This window comes from Canis lupus, chromosome 19, assembly GCF_048164855.1.
Source record: "Canis lupus baileyi chromosome 19, mCanLup2.hap1, whole genome shotgun sequence".
NCBI lineage: Eukaryota > Metazoa > Chordata > Mammalia > Carnivora > Canidae > Canis > Canis lupus.
Window position 1 is genome coordinate 56,041,626 of NC_132856.1, and position 16,329 is coordinate 56,057,954.

The window sequence follows — 16,329 nt, forward strand, 5'->3', positions numbered from 1 at the left end:
TTCTGGTTTGCGTTTTGGACCGTTGCGTTAAAAGAAATGCAAGGAAATTGGGAAATTGAGCTGTTCAGTGAATGGCGACCGCGTTCGATTCAGCACCTTGGACATTGGAAAACTAAGCCTGAAGACCCACACTTGAAGACAAACACGAAGAAGACTGTCGAGAAGCAGCCACGTGGTTGTAGGTGTCTGAGTCTGTGGGGGCCTTTTCTCTTCCATGTAGCGTAGCGGCTTACCGTAGCAGTCGGAGCGCAGGTAGTGTAACCACTGTCACTTTGTGTACCCGCGGGTTTTCCAATCTCTGTGTAGCTAGCGGTTCTCTTCGTGTTAGTATGGCAGCCGTGCCAGTTCCGCATTTGTGATTGCTTTATTTCCCTGGTAATTAAACCTTGTGCCATTCTATTCCTGTTAAATCCGTAGAAAATGAGAAAATACTCGACATTTTGGGGGAAACTTGTAAATCTGAGCCAGTAAAAGAAGAAGGTTCCGAGCTGGAGCAGCCCTTGGCACAGGATACAAGTAGCGTGGGGCCAGACAGAAAGCTTGCGGAGGAAGAGGACCTTTTTGGCAGCGCCCATCCGGAGGAGGGTGATTTAGATTTGGCCAGCGAGTCAACAGCACAAGCTCAGTCGAGCAGGGCAGACACCCTGTTAGCGGTAGTGAAAAGGGAGCCCGTGGAGCAGCCAGGCGATGGCACGCGGACGGACTGTGAGCCTGTAGGGCTAGAGAAGCCAGTTGAGCAGAGTAGTAAAGCCTCAGAGCACACGGAAGCCTCTAGCGAGGAGGCCGCGGAAGCGCCCCAGGAAGCCTCAAGCCCAGACCCCAGAGATAGCAAAGAAGACGTGAAGAAGTTTGCTTTTGAAGCTTGTAATGAAGTCCCTCCGGCTCCTAAAGAGTCCTCAGCCAGTGAGGGCGCTGATCAGAAAATGAGGTTTGTTTTTTCTCAGTTTTAGACCAGACGCTATCTCCTTTTCATTGGTCATTTAATGACACACATAAGCTGTTTTTTCTGCAATTGGCCAGCCAGACTGATGCAATTGTAGTTTACTTCTAAACACTGTTTTATTTCTCGTTGTGTATTTTTAATGGGCGAATCTATTCCTTTTCTTTTTCTCAACCTACTATGGTTGTGTTCTTAAATTGTTAACTGCTATCTTCAGCTAAATCCAATTGACTTTTAAGAATCTGACGTTGTATCTTGGGGGTCAGATTTCCTATAGAAGCTTGCAGAGGTGTCTTAAAATTTTATTTCAGACTAATTTTCTGGTAGGTATTCAGTTTTAGCACATACCATACTTTTAATTTAGTTCTCTTTCGTTTTCTTCCCATGTGAGTAACATTCACTTTTGTCTCTAGCTCTTTTAAGGAAGAAAAAGATATAAAGCCAATCATTAAAGACGAAAAAGGTATGATTTAACTTAATGTGGCAGGGAGCTGCCTACGGATCCCTTATTTGGGGAGGGAGGGGCCCACAGGTACCCACACTGGGGATCCTTGATTTCATTGAGGATTACCGGAAGTAACCACCTAGCGGTATCTTGAGAGACTAGATTGAAATGTTGGTGAGCTTCTGTGGTTTATGTCTCTGTTGTGGTTGTCATTTATGGGATAGTGAAAATCCTAGTGCACTACATCCCATTACGGTCCCATTCTGCCCATTATATTAACGGAACAAGATTGTAGAAACTGCCGTCCCGGTTGAAAATTGGTCATCCAACCTTGATGATTCCTTGGGTGAGGGAACAGTTTCTGCAACACAATTTTTTTGTTTTCCATCCTATAAATGCTTAGACTGGAAGAGGCAAAGTTGGATGTAGTTGGGGTTGAAGGGTGGGCTGCGTGTGTTCCGAGGCAGGGCGCGCTTCCCATGAGGTCTGGGGATAGAGCCTGATCCTCTCCCTTCTGCAGCAGGTCGCACCGGCAGCAATTCCGGCAGGAACCTGTGGGTCAGTGGACTGTCGTCCACCACTCGAGCCACCGATCTGAAGAACCTCTTCAACAAGTATGGGAAGGTGTGTACCCCCTGCCCCCAGCATCTGCCTCCCAGCCTCTATGGGGTGATCAATAACAAACTCAGGAATTGGCAGAGTTCTTTCTTCTGTTGTTAATTTCCTTGGTGGTCCTTTCTGTGTGTTTTGGAGGTTTTTTTGGTGGTGGTTTTATTTTTTTATTTGTTATTTTGGTGCTGGTTTTTAAAGGAAAAAACAACCACGAAGGAGAAAAGGCCCACATGGTCTGGTGTAGTGTGCCTTGTTTTCTCCTTGAGAGAGGATAATAAGCAACAGGTAGTTCATTGTGTTACAGAAAACATATGGAAACAGCTGCAGTCTAAACATTCTTATGCTTCATTTTAACTTCTCTTAAGGAAACTGCTTGGTCTTTAGCCCATCCAAAACTTAAAGCTGGCCTGCTGAATTTTTATCCTTAATAGTAAGTGAAGAGTTGACCTTAAATATTCCCACATTTTTAAATATACGGTCCAAGAAGTGGAACAGGATAGTGATTTAAAAATAAATCAACAAATAGGCAGTCCATAGGGGCAGAAAGAAAATAACACAATTCAGAAGCTTTGCAGGGACTTGGATGTTTAAAGCCAATTTTCATTGTCCCGGAATTAGATCTTGAAGCAGTCTGACCTTAAGCTGGGGGGAGTGCCCTGGTCTGCTGGGTGCTGGGGCGAGGGGTTGGGGAGGTGGCGACCCTTGGCAGGGAGTCCAGGCAGAGCTTCGGCAGCATGTCCTGCCTGCCCTAGGCATTTCTTTGCTCAGATCTGTGTCCCCGAGTAGGAGTTGGCAAATGCATTCGTGACTTGAGTGGACGGGACCCAGAAGCAGTATTCACAAAACGAGTCTTCACAGAGAAGGTCTTTGAGGAGGGCTCTGAAGCTCGTAATGCGGTCATCAGTTATTTTGTTGACTGACTTCTGGATTTGGCCACCGGATACGAAGCAGAGCAGCAGCTGTAAGGGCTCTGTCCTAGATCTTAACAAGCTGCTGGAGAGATCACTTACGTAAATGCAGTGCGTTGCAGTGGATTTACTCAGGAAAGTTACAGCCACCATCAGTGTGTGAGAGGGAGACCAAATCTAGTGAGGGGTCTTGGATTCAGTGCACCTTGCTGAATAAGTGCTGTTTAAGCCGAGGCCTGAGTGATTATAGAGTTGGCCTTGCCACTGATCTCAGCACTGGACCAATGCCGTGGGATTTGGGCCGTGTTGGGGGACAAGTCTGTCATTTGGATGAACTACTCAAAGGCTGCCGTGAAGGTAGAGGGCAAGGCCAGGGACAGGAAGGTGGTTTTGGATTCTCTTCTCAGGGCCATCAGAAGTGATATCCTTGCAAGGATAATTAGTTTGATGGAAAAATTATGTGACCCTGTAATTGGCTCAGCCCCCAGCCCTCTGACCTTGAAGAGAGGGAAGAAGGGGAAGCTTCATTTCTGAGAGGCATGGCATCTGTGTGTCTCAGGAGGGTCTGTCCCCTTGGGCCCTGGATGAGGTGCTATGAATAGATGGGGGGCTTTCCTCTGCAGGGAGACAGCACACCTTCATCTCTACAAGTGGAAACATGGACCCTAGGGTCTGCTGGGAAGGTGGAGATGATGGATACTGTCCCCACCTGAACCTCCTGCCCCTGTCCAGTCATCCCATAGTCGGGGATTCTGAGGTCTGGAGAGAGGAGGGGACTTGCTCACATTGAGCTACTGAATCAGAGGTGGTCAGAGCCAGATCCAAGGCTCTTGTGTCCTGATCAGGGGCTCTGTACTTATGTAGGTGCTGGCTTGTACTTTCAGTTCTCCAGAGTATCCGATGAGTTTACGTTTAATGCGAGCATTTGTTTTTGTTTTTTTGGGTTTTTTTAAAGATTTTATTTATTCATAAGAGAGGAGGCAGAGATACGGGCAAGAGGGAGAAGCAGGTTCCCCACAGGAAGCTCCATGAGGGACTCAATCCTAGGACCCCAGGATCACAACCTGAGGCAAAGGTAGATGCCCAACCACTAAGCCACTCAGGTGTCCCTAACGCAAGCACTGGTATAGTGGGGTTTCAATTTGCCATCTGGCTCCCTGTTTTCTCTCTGTTCTGTTGCTTGGATCCCTTCTCTGTATTTACTGCTTTTTGCATTGAGTACTTTAATGATTTGTCGCCAGAACTAGTATACATAACCAGTGTTGCTGTATCTTGATTTCTTGAAGTGTAAAGTTAGCTCGTTTGAGCTGTTTTCTTGTTTCTTGATGTGGGCCTCAGTCACTGTGAACTTTGCCATTTACTGTTTTTGCTGCATCCATACGTTTTGCTGGGTTGTATTTCCTTTCCATTTGTGTCAAGATATTCTGTCTTTTGGTTTCTTCCTTGAGCTGTTGGTTGAACTAGAACATTTTTCTTTGGTGACTGTGCTTATTAGGAATTCTGTTACAAGACTCAGCACAGTCTGTCCTTCAGTAAGATTCTCGTTCCCGAGAGGGCATGTGAACCTGCTAACAGTTCCCCACCATCCCTTCCTCCCAGCCTTTGTGGTGGTGCCATCACAGCTTTACTTCTGATTCATAAGCAACACAGTACATTCTTGGCCTATTAATATGTTTGTTTGGCTTATTGGTTGGGTTTTGACGTTTTTGGGTTGGGGGAGGCTTTCTTGTTTTTTTGCTTTGAACTGTTTTGTTTTTTTAAGATTTATTTTTAGAGACAGAGAGGGAGAGGGGCAGAGACACACACACAGGCAGAGGGAGAAGCAGGTTCCATTCAGGGAGCCTGATGTGGGACTCGATCCCAGGTCTCTAGGATCACGCCCTGGGCCAAAGGTGGTGCTAAACCGCTAAGCCACCAGGGCTGCCCTGAACTTTTTTTTTTAAGATTTTATTTATTTATTTATTCATGAGAGATACAGAGAGAGAGAGGCAGAGACACAGGCAGAGAGAGAAACAGGCTCCATGCAAGGAGCCTGATGTGGGACTTAATCCCGGGTCTCCAGGATCATGCCCTGGGCTGAAGGCGGCACTAAACAGTTATTTTTTATTTTTTATTTTTTAATTTTTTTTTAAAGATTTTATTTATTTATAGACAGAGAGAGAGAGAGGCAGAAACACAGAGAGGGAAGCAGGCTCCATGCAGGGAACCCGACGTGGGACTCGATCCCGGGTCTCCAGGACCACACCCCGGGCTGCAGGCGGCACCAAACCGCTGCGCCACCAGAGCTGCCCTAAACAGTTATTTTTTAAAGAGTTACATGAATAAGAAGGGCTTTTAGTTATCTCTGTGTTCATCTTTAGGGGCGCTCTTTATTCTCTTGTTGACATCCAGGTTCCCATTGGGTATTGTTTTCCTCCCTCTTTTAACGTTTCCTAGAGTACAGGGTTGCCAAGGATGAATTCCTGCTGCTTCTGTAGGTCTGAAAATTGTCATCCTTTTGCTTTCATTTTGAAAGCTGTTTTTGCTGGGGCAGAATTGGGTGGGGGGAGCAGACAGCAGTGCCACCTCCATGTTGCTGTCTCATGTCGTCTCACTAGTTGGCTGTGGATCTCACTTTGTTCCTTAGGACACAGATGTCTTTCCCGTCTAGCTTACCTGAAGGGTCTCTTTGTCACTGGTTTGGAGCAGTTCGTGCTGCAAGTGTGCTGTGGTTTCATCCACTAAGTTTTTCCTGTGCTTCTTGCTTTTAATGATGCCACGGGTGGTCCTGCAGTCTGCTGTTGCTCTGGTTCTGTTTTGGTTTATTTCGTCTTTCTCCTCTTTCATTTTGGGTAGCTTCTGTTGCTACGTCTCCAAGTTCCCTCATCCTTTTTTTTGTAATATCTGCTGGCTGTCCTATTTCCAAAATTTTGGGTGGGCCATTTTTAAATATTTCCCATGTGTTTACCTAACGTGCTCAGTGGTTTCTCCAATTCCTTGAATGTTTAGGATATAGAGGAAGTAACTTTAATGTCATAGTTCCTTAATCCTATTACTGGAATCTGTTCCTGATCTCTGTTTATTGGTTGGTTTTCTTCACTAGAGTCATTTTCCCATTTCTTGGCCTACCTGGTCATTTTTGATAGAACACCAGACATTGTGCTTTACGTGTTGTATTCTAGTTATTTATGTGTCCCGGTAAACATTCTTGAGCTTTTGCTGGGACACAGTTCAGTTACTTATTCCTCCTTGGGTTTGCTGTTAGGCTTCATTAGGTCTGAGCAGCCTGAGTTCGGGGCTACCTTTGTCTACTCCCCGGGCAGCACCCTTCTGAGGTCTCAGCCTAATGCCCTGTGAATTGCAAGCTCTTTCATCCTGGCTGTCAGGTTCACTCTGGAAAATGAATTCTTTGAGGCGTTGAGCCTGGGGATTGTTTGCTCTGCTCTTACAGGTGGTTTTCTCCCTAACCTCCAGGGGATACTTCACCTGGGTGCTACTTTGGGGGCCCTTTGCAGCACTCTGGAGCTGTTTTTACGCAGCACTTCTTCTCCAGTACTATGATTTCTTGCTGCCTTGATTTCTTTAGATGCTGACTTATGCTCAGCTTGCAGATACCACACCCTGCCCTTACCTCAGGTCCTTCTTTCCCCGACTATGGCCTTGGAACCTCTAGGAAGTAAACTGGGGCAACCATATGGCTCAGTTTACGTGTCGTCGTCCATTTCCCCCAACCCCCCGCCACAAGAGTCACCATCCCGTCCATCTGTCCTGGTTTACGGTGTCTGAAAGCCCTGGTTGACCATGTTTCCTTTAGTTTGCAAGGTTCTTTTCAGGCAGCAGGAAGGATACATGCTTGGAGCACCAACCTGTCTTGAAGTCGAAGTCTTGTTGGAGAAAATGATCCAAGTGGGAAGGACTTTTAATTAATGAATGAGTTGTGGTTTGTGAAGTTTTAAATGTCTCTAGCTTTCCCAGTTCAGCTGATCTTGTATCAAAACCAATTTCATTTTGATAGTGAGGATGAGTTAGAACCACCTTAATAACTAATTCTGGAGGACCATTTGTGAAGAAGTAAAAACTAGAGAAAAGAATTGTGACAGTTAACCGCTAGTCATTTTTGACAAATCGTATGGTGATGGATATGGGAAAATGAGAGTGTCCTTTCTCATAAAGGTTGTCGGGGCCAAAGTGGTGACCAATGCCCGCAGTCCCGGCGCTCGGTGCTATGGATTTGTTACCATGTCGACATCTGATGAGGCCACAAAGTGCATCAGCCACCTCCACAGAACTGAGCTTCATGGGAGAATGATCTCCGTAGAGAAGGTGAGGTGATTCTTGCCTGTTGTAACCCATCGAGTTCACGTGCAAGAATATCTGGGCCAGGAGCTATTTCTATCTGTGTTGTATTTTAGGCAAAAAATGAACCTGCTGGAAAGAAGTTGTCTGACAGAAAGGAGTGTGAAGTGAAGAAGGAAAAATTATCTAGTGTTGACAGACATCATCCCGTGGAGATCAAAATTGAAAAGTAAAGTGATTATTTAAAACTTTTCTCTTAAGCTTTCCCTTGGCAGGGGGGTGGGGAGGGTCAGGAAGAGTGCAGGTGGCAGCCACAGGGTCACTCAGGAGGCAAACACATGACCTCCTCTCTCCACAGGCAGCCTCACCAGCCTCTCACTTAAGTATCACGTTTGTGCATCTTGCTTCCACTTCCGTGTTCAGGTTTCAGTAAGGGCACCTAGTGACTGTACTCCCAGGAGCCTTAGTGTTTACACCCAAATGACTTAGTGGGTTGGTGAAAGAAAATGACACACGCAAGAGGGAAGAGTAATAATTTTCATTCCTCTCACTGTTCTGGGTCCTTGCACAACCACTCAAACCGTGGAATTGTTTTCTCATCCAGACTGGTGTGTATGCAGTGCTTGCTTTCTATCACAACTTTTTTCTTTTTTTTTTTAAGATTTATTTATTTATTTATGATAGACAGAGAGAGAGAGAGAAAGGGGCAGAGACACAGCAGAGGGAGAAGCAGGCTCCATGCCAGGAGCCTGATGCGGAACTCGATCCCAGGACTCCAGGATCGTACCCTGGGCCAAAGGCAGGCGAGCCACCCAGGGATCCCCTATCACAATATTTTATTTTATTTTATTTTATTTTATTTTATTTTATTTTATTTTTTTTATTTTATTTTATTTTATTTTATTTTATTTTATTTTATCTTATATTTTATATTATATTTTATTTATTTATTTTATTAATTAATTAATTTATTTGTTAATTTATTTATTTTTCCCCCTATCATGACTTTTTAAAACTATAGAAACGTTCACAGGAACTTAACATGATCTAATATCAAAAAGAATGAGCTCAAGCAAATAGTTTGTGCAGCATCTGACAGTTGTCGAGTATTGAATTTCACTCAGAAACGTAAAGTATCCCAGGTACCTGTGAATTCACTGTGGCACATTGGGGGTACCTTGCATAGAACTTTGGGATCTGTGGGTCTGAGTTACTGTCTGTAAAGGAAGGAACCAGGGACGGGTCTTTTAGAGCAGGTATTTCTCACAATTTTCTCAAAGTTGAGTGTGTTCTGGAGAAGGTAGATTTTGGTGATGTTCCTCATGGTGGTGCTGAGCACTCTCAGTGCTGAGTACAGTAAGTGTATCTTGTCAGAACAATTTACTTGCACTTTTAGGGGCACACTCACTCTAGTTGGAGAAAATGATCCAACTAGATCCAAATCACTAGAAAATGATGTAGTGCAAAGATTGAACCCTTTGCTGAGAATCTGTCATAGTGATTCCATTTTGTCCATTTTGCCATTGTTGTTTACGTTAAAATTTGTAGTTGAGTGGATTTGTGGACTTCATTGATATTCCTAAATTAACAACTCCATTTTGGAAGGTTTAATTGCTGGTCTTCATTTCAAACTGGAACCCATAGCCCAGTGAGCAATGGATGTCAGATTAGCCTTTGCATATTTACAAGCAAGACCTCTACTTTAATCAGCGGCTTCTCCAGAGAAGTATTCTATCACCAGTGCTTAAAAATAAACAAAAAACACACCTGTATTTGTCATCAGGTGGTTCCTTTGGTCCCTGGAAGAGTCCTAGGTTGCAGAGGGAACAGACTCCAAAAAGGGAAGTGTCCAACTAAAGAGCACTCAGCCCAGCTAGGAAGTGGCAAGGCCAGGATTCAGTCCGAGCTGGCTGCCCCAGCAGTGGGACACATAACCAGGCGATGAACTTGGGATATTTATTTTATTTTTTTAGGATTTTTTTTTTCTTTTTATTCATGAGACATAGAGGGCCAGAGACATAGGCAGAGGGAGAAGCAGGCTCCCTGTGCAGAACCCAATGTGGGACTTGATCCCAGGACCCCGGAATCATGACGTGAGCCTAAAGCAGATGCTCAACCACTAAGCCACCCCCAAATTTGGGATGTTTAAAACCAAACTACTTTCAAATGGTTTGGCTAGGAGGTTGAGCAATTCAAAATGTTTGAACCATATTTTTTCCTTCCAGTAAACACCCTTGTTTAACTTGTCTTTAATTTTAAGAATATCTAGGTTCAGTAGTCCCCCCTAAGTGAAATAGAAACATCTTTCCAAAGAAGCAGCTAGTCTTCCTAGGGTTGTATTGGTGGTGACTTTTATGGAGTTGCCATTTGGAATGCCATTGGAATGTTTATGTATATTGCCATTTGGAAAGGCTCCAGCCTTTATTCCTACTCCTATGTTTGTATTTTAGAAATTACTTTGTAACTTAGTGTTGAGAAGTTCCTTTGTCTAGGAGGTGCCATGAGTACAAAACAAGTAGGGGGGGGTCTCCTTGGGGAGAGAAGGTGCCACCCCAGAGCAGCTGGGAGAGGCACATCAGATGTGATTCATTGTGGCTTTATTTGCAGCCATGTAGTCAATAGAAGTGATCTCTGTCCCTGTTAGAAGGGGCATGAACTGCTGTAGCTGCTGAGGGGAACCAGATCTGTGTGTGTTACCTGCAATAATCTGGAGGTGAGAAGTGTTGGAGGGCAGCATGTCCAGTGCCGTGTCCAGTGCCATCCCAGTCTAAAAAAGCAACAGAAGCCTCACAAAGCATCGGCACAGGCAGTGGAACCCAGTGATTAACAGTAAAGGCCCTTTGGTTGTTGTCACAGGGAAATTTTTTGTTTGAAAAGTTGGTATATACACAATGTTTGGGGTTTTGTATTTTGTTTTTGTATTCTTGTTTTTTTTCTTTTAAGCAAAACCAATATGCTAAAAATAACAATTCTTGATCTTGGTACACATCATTCATTATGGTGCATGTTTATATTTAAAAAATTTTTAAGGGTGCCTGGTGGCAACTCTTGGTTTCAGCTCAGGTCATGATCTCTTAGGGTTGTGAAATCAAGCCCTGCGTTGGGCTCTGCGCTCAGCAAAGTCTGTTAGGGATGCTTTTCTTCTTCCCATTCTCATTCTCTCTCTCTCGCAAGTCTTTTTTTTTTTAAATTTTAAAGTTTTTCTCAGGGCACTTGACTGGCTCTGTCAGTGGAACATTTAACTCTTGATCTCAGGGTTGTGGGTTGGGCCCCACATTGGGTGTAGACAAAAAAAAAAAAAAAGTTTTTCTCCAAGTGAATATTTTTTAAAAATTTAAAGGTTTTATTTATCCATTTGAGAGAGAGCAAGAGAACATGAGCATGAGGGAGAAGAAGAAGCAGACTGCGCTGAGTGCAGAGCCCAACATGGGGCTCAATTCCAGGACCCTGAGATCGTGACTTGAGCCAAAGACAAACACTTAACCAACTGAGCCACCCAGGCACCTCAAAGTGAATATTATGTTATTTTTTATTTTTTTAGAATTAGATTTATTTATTTATTCATGATAGAGAGAGAGGCAGAGACACAGGCAGAGGGAGAAGCAGGCTCCATGCAGGGAGCCCAACACGGGACTCGATCCTGGGACTCCAGGATCGCACCCTGGGCCAAAGGCAGGCGCCAAACCGCTGAGCCACCCAAGGATCCCCTGAATATTATTTTAAAGATGACAGCTCTGGGGTGCCTGGGTGGCTCAGTTGGTTAAGCATTTGACTCTCTCTTTTTTTTTTTTTTTTAAGATTTTATTTATTTATTAGAGACACAGAGAGGCAGAGACACAGGCAGAGGGAGAAGCAGGCTCCATGCAGGGAGCCCGACATGGGACTCTCTCGATCCCGGGTCTCCAGAATCACACCCTGGGCTAAAGGTGGCGCCAAACCACTGAGCCACTTGGGCTGCCCAGCATTTGACTCTTAATTTGGCTCAGATCATGATCTCTGGGTTTGTGAGATTGAGCCCCAGGTCATGCTCTGCCTTGGGCATGGAGTCTGCTTAATAAGATTCTCCCTCTCCCTCTGCCCCCCCCCCATCCAACCCCTACCCCCCAAAAGAAAGAAAGATGACACCTCTGTACTGTGGAAGTTGAGAGGGGAAGAGTGAGCTAGGAGAGGTTTCCTTGAACAACCTGAGCTCTGCCTGCATTATAGGGAAGAGAGGGCAGGGAGCGCTGGTAAGGGAACCCAGAGGGGCCTGGCTTTCCCATCCTGGACCCAGGCCTGCGGTGGGCATTTAATAAGTGCCATTTAATTACCTGAGACAAACAACATTAGGGAATATGGGAGACCTGTGTGAGTGGCAGTGATTTAGTTCCCTGCTTAGAATAAAGTTGTCTTCGGTTGAAATGTTACTAACAGCCTCCATGTGAGCTGGAATGGAGCATGGTTTTGGTTCCCCCAGGGTATGCAGAAATTACCAGGTGCGGTGTTGAGGGCGGATGGCCCACTGCTTCGTGTAGCAGGTACCTCACATCCGATTCATGCTGTGTCTCCGTCCTATGTTTATACTGTACTTACTTTGAAAAAATGTTTTCTTCTACATAAACTTAAAAATTCCACACAGTGAAGCACAGAAAATCTGTTTTTCCCAAGCACCCTTAGATGGTAGAGAGTGTGTCTCACGTATGGCCGTGAGCTGGTCTCGCAGAGCAGTGCATCCAGCAGTTTGGAACAATATCCCCGAGCCCACAGCTTTGTGCTGCGTATTTGCAGGTGTAGCAGAGGACTCCGGGGGAGTGAGGCCTGGGTCTCATGAGGGTGTTATTATCACCACGGTTTCCCCATAAGTCTCCCCAACCGCCTGCTGCCCAGCTGGTTGGTTTTGTGTGGAAGTCTGAGTGAGTGTGAACTGCCACCAGAGTCCCAGGAACTCAAGTTTGATGACCGTGTTTCTAAATAGAACCGTGATTAAGAAGGAAGAGAAGATGGAGAAAAAGGAGGAAAAAAAGCCTGAAGACATTAAGAAGGAAGAAAAAGATGAGGATGAGCCGAAACCAGGACCTACAAATCGGTCCAGAGTCACCAAATCCGGTGAGCCAAGCCTACCAGGTGCTCCCAGGGAGGGTAGAGGGCGGGGGTCTGGCTGGGGGGAGGTGTGCTCTGGGCTGGGCTGAGCTGTTAAAGCAGCAGGGCCACGGGCTGAAGTGGCTTGGGGGAGTTTCTGGTGACATCACACGCCTAAGGGTTCCACTCTGTCTGTAATTGATGGTCACTGGCGGCTCAGGGACTGGGCTTCTTGCTCTTCCTGCATAACTTTGGCAGAACAGCGTCCAGATGTGCGAGGGAGAGGTGTCCTGGTTCTTGTCACGGGTTTGATGCCGTTCTGCAGGTTGTTCTGCACCTTCGGATTTGCATGAGGCTCCACAGAATGTTTTGTGGAAAAAAACAAAACCAGTTCTCCCTGCCCATGTTCCCCCTACCCTTTAAAACAAACAAAACTCAGCCATCTGGAGCATTGGAATTTTGTACAGCGCATTACAAATTAGATCTTAAGTGTTTGGGATAATTTACCGGCGGCCTCATGAGGAACGTGTTTTTAAAATGTTCCTCGAGTATTGCAAATCTCCCCAAATCAGTAATCCTCGCGGTGGTTAGAGTCTGGTTATTGTGTCGTCGAGGAGAAGAATCCACTTGGAAGCCTTTATTGCCGTAGATGAAGGAAGGGAAGCCCAACCATCCGATTCAGAACACAAGGGCCTGAATTCTGCAGAGCTTTCCAGAATGTGAAGGAGGATTAAAAAATGGAAATTGGTTATTCCGGAGCCCCTAGGATTTAGCCTGCGGGTAAAGGCGGCTTGTGGGTGGGATGTCTTTATGTTGCAGAACCCACCTTGACTTAGATTTACATTATGAAATGCGAGGAAATCACAGCCACTTTATTCCAGGTGAGCAAAGACCTGTCAAGGTACTCCAGCTGCTTCATGTTGGTAGTGCTCTCTTCAGGCCACAACAAGGAGAGAGAGAGGAGGTGTGGGGGCTCCAGGGCTTAGCACGTGTCACTCGAGAGAGCATTGAGAGCATGCTGTCGGGAAGCGGGGGTACCCACAGATGTTCACAGATGGCTGTTTTTTTCCTGAAGGAAGCAGAGGAATGGAACGGACGGTCGTAATGGATAAATCGAAAGGAGAGCCTGTCATTAGCGTGAAAACCACAAGCAGGTCAAAAGAGAGAGTAAGTGTTGCTCCTGCAGCCACAAGTCCTGCTGATTCGAGGGCGGGTTAATGACCACTTTGGTTTGTATTATGAAAACAACATTTTGCCTTTAAAAGTTCAATAAGAGTTGTTTGAAGTACTTAGAAGGTGTGTGATTAACTGTCAGATTGTATATACACACACAAAGTTGGGTGCTACAACTTATTTCAAGACGGCACTTAATATTTTTACTTTCCATGATGTGTTGTTGACCCTTTCCTGATTCTTTGTCAGGTTATACCATCTTGTAGAAGGAAACTGGTTCACAGAAAGCCCACTATTGGGTAGGATGGGCAGGACCCAAGCTATCCCAAGTCAGAAGGCAGGTTCTGCTCTTTGGTTAACCTAGTGCTAGTTGATTTGTTCATCTTCTGTTACATTAACCGGAGAGAAAAGCAGGGTCTGCTGCAATATTGACTTTCACGTTGTCAGAGAACAGACTTCTGTTTCTTAAGTGTTACACAGCTGGACAAAGTAGTATCTTCTCATTTTGTTTTTTTCTACTCTGGAAAACACAACCCTCTGCTTACCAGCTGAAGGTACTAGCTAAAATGTACCTGAGGAGAGCTATTCTCTTAGAGTGTACGTAGAACTACTAGCATTCATCCAAGAACACTGTTGTGGAGGACCTAGTTTTCAAATAAACATTTGCGTTTTCTTATACGGTCATTCATAATGGCATTTTTCTTATGGGCTAAGAGGAAACTGTTTAAAAAAATAAAAGAGAAACCTAAAGAAAAAAACACAATCCATAATCTTACCACCTAAATAATTCTGATGTTAAAAAAATAAATAGTAGTAACATCTGCCTGACTAGAACCTTGAGGTCGTATAGGAGGATGACAGCAGAAGTGGAGCAGCAGCCTCTTTGTTTTCACGTGGACTCCTCACACTTCCTTTCCAAAGGCATTGCACTCACAAACATGGTGTGTACGCCTTATTTCCAAATACTTGCAGATTCGCAGGAAGTTGCCAAAACAGTATGGAGACCTATGTACCCTTCACCCCACTTCCCCCAGTGGTTACATGTTACTAACTGCAGTCCAGTTTCAAAGCCACAACAGTCCCATTGGTCTGTAGGGTGTGCGTACATGGAGTGCTAGGACTGTCTGTTACTGGTGAAGTCTCATGAGCACCGCCACCGTCAGAATCCAGGGCCAGCCTGTCACTTCAGAGATCTGCTTGTTACCCCATCATTGTCAGATCCACCGCACCGGCCCAGCCCCAGGAAACTGGTCATCTGCTTTCCATCTCTGGAATGTTGTCACAGTGGGAACATAGCACAGGACCTCTGCATGGTGCCCTTGAGAGCCATCCAGGTGCCGTGTGTACGCTGTTTCTGTCATGAAAGCTGTATTTATGCCTGCACTATAGTCCTCTTACCCAGTCCCTTGGTCAGGGACACTCCCTCGTGTCCCATACCCTATTGAGGGTGGAGCAGCATTTGCACACGCTGTGGCAGACTCTGGGTTTCCAGGTGCCAAGGAGCACATGCATTACTCTGACAGATGTTCTCAGAGTGCCTTTCAGAAAGGGCACAGGATATTACAGTTGCTGGGTGTGTCCAGTGCCCAGGGCCTCACTGGCCTCTACCATGCTGCACCCTTGCCTGGGCAGGTAGGGTGGCAGTCCTTCCGCCTTCCAGCTAGTAGTGTGTGTGAACAAACTCAAAACTCTGTCCATCTCATAGGCAAAGAGTGTTGTCATGGTGTTTGGGCTTCTGGACCTTTCTCTGTGATGAGATTGTTCTCTCTGTGCTTCCCTCTTTATTTTGCAAAACAATCTGTTTGTAACTATTGCTTGTTTTTCTATTGAGTTCATCTTCCACCCCCACCACCTACGAGGTGATTAAGAAAATAACCTGAGGACATTTTTAAAATGTCACCCAGGCCCCTGCCCTGGAGACTGATGTGGTGGGTCTTCAGGAGCCCCTGTGTCCCAAGCTGTAGAAGTTCTTGGGAGACTGATCATGGCCGGCTTAGGTGTCCTAGCTCCTGAGAGCCTCAGAAATGAGTCAACGATTAATATTTCGTGCCTTATCCTGGAAACGGAGTGGCTCAGTGGTTGCGTGTTTATACTTTGTAGCTGGTTAGGATGCTCTTTTACAGCAAAGTTTTGGCCTCTTGGATTTGAAGGCCACCTGCCTGAGGCTTAAGTCAGCAGGCGAGAAGTGAGAAGTGCAGTCCATCATCCCTTGTGCACAAGCCCCGTGGCTCTGTGAGGCCTTGTTCTAGATGACACAGCTATCCTTTGCACTAGGATATCTGCCTGTAGGTCTTGTGGGGGTCATCCCTCCTTCCTCTTCCAGGACCTCCTTTATTTGCAATGTGTGAAAGCAGCTCTCTAGAGTGAGCAGCGTCTCTGGGCTGTGGTGGAGCTGACCTGTCCACTGGGCCTTCGTGGAAACCGTGTGGGATGGAAGAATTTTAGTCTACCCCAGATACGCCTATCTGACTTTCACCATGCAATGGTTGCGTTTTTCTGATGTTAATAAACCAATTTTGGTAAACAGAGCTCCAAGAGTCAAGATCGCAAATCAGAAAGCAAAGAGAAGAGAGACATCTTGTCATTTGATAAAATCAAAGAGCAGAGAGAGCGTGAGCGCCAGAGGCAGCGGGAACGGGAGATCCGAGAGACGGAGAGGCGGCGGTGAGTGGGGCCCGGCAGGCTGGCAGGTGGGTGGTCTCCTGTGGCGGCGCGGCCTTTCTCCCCAAGCAAGTGTCCTGCCCAGCCCAGGCTTGCTGACTGCCTGTTTCCCAAGGCAAAAGGCGAGGATCCTGAGGGGTCATGGCCAGCCTTGGCATGATATTCATCAGAGCTGGATTCTTTAGAGACCTAAGTTGATACCAAGAATCTGACGCTCAATCCATTGAGGCCCCCCAGGCGCCCTGGTCATGACGTGG

The 16,329-nt window shown here is 45.8% G+C and overlaps 1 protein-coding gene across 7 annotated transcripts in view; it reads left to right on the plus strand.

The window, feature by feature from the left end:
• The window catches only part of SAFB2 (scaffold attachment factor B2), a 33,137-nt gene that overhangs the window by 8,880 nt on the left and 7,928 nt on the right, over positions 1-16,329 (plus strand). For 5 of the 7 annotated variants that reach the window (XR_012012415.1, XM_072787699.1, XM_072787697.1 and 2 more), the window contains 8 exons: positions 418-928; positions 1,354-1,403; positions 1,906-2,009; positions 7,058-7,207; positions 7,297-7,409; positions 12,135-12,265; positions 13,314-13,405; positions 15,939-16,075. Coding sequence is in view for 6 of the 7 variants with exons in the window: in XM_072787699.1 (XP_072643800.1) it covers positions 418-928; positions 1,354-1,403; positions 1,906-2,009; positions 7,058-7,207; positions 7,297-7,409; positions 12,135-12,265; positions 13,314-13,405; positions 15,939-16,075 (1,288 nt within the window). In the remaining variant the exon portion in view is untranslated. The remainder of the gene's footprint in view (positions 1-417; positions 929-1,353; positions 1,404-1,905; positions 2,010-7,057; positions 7,208-7,296; positions 7,410-12,134; positions 12,266-13,313; positions 13,406-15,938; positions 16,076-16,329) is intronic. The other 2 variants (XM_072787698.1, XM_072787696.1) reach the window with 1 other exon arrangement.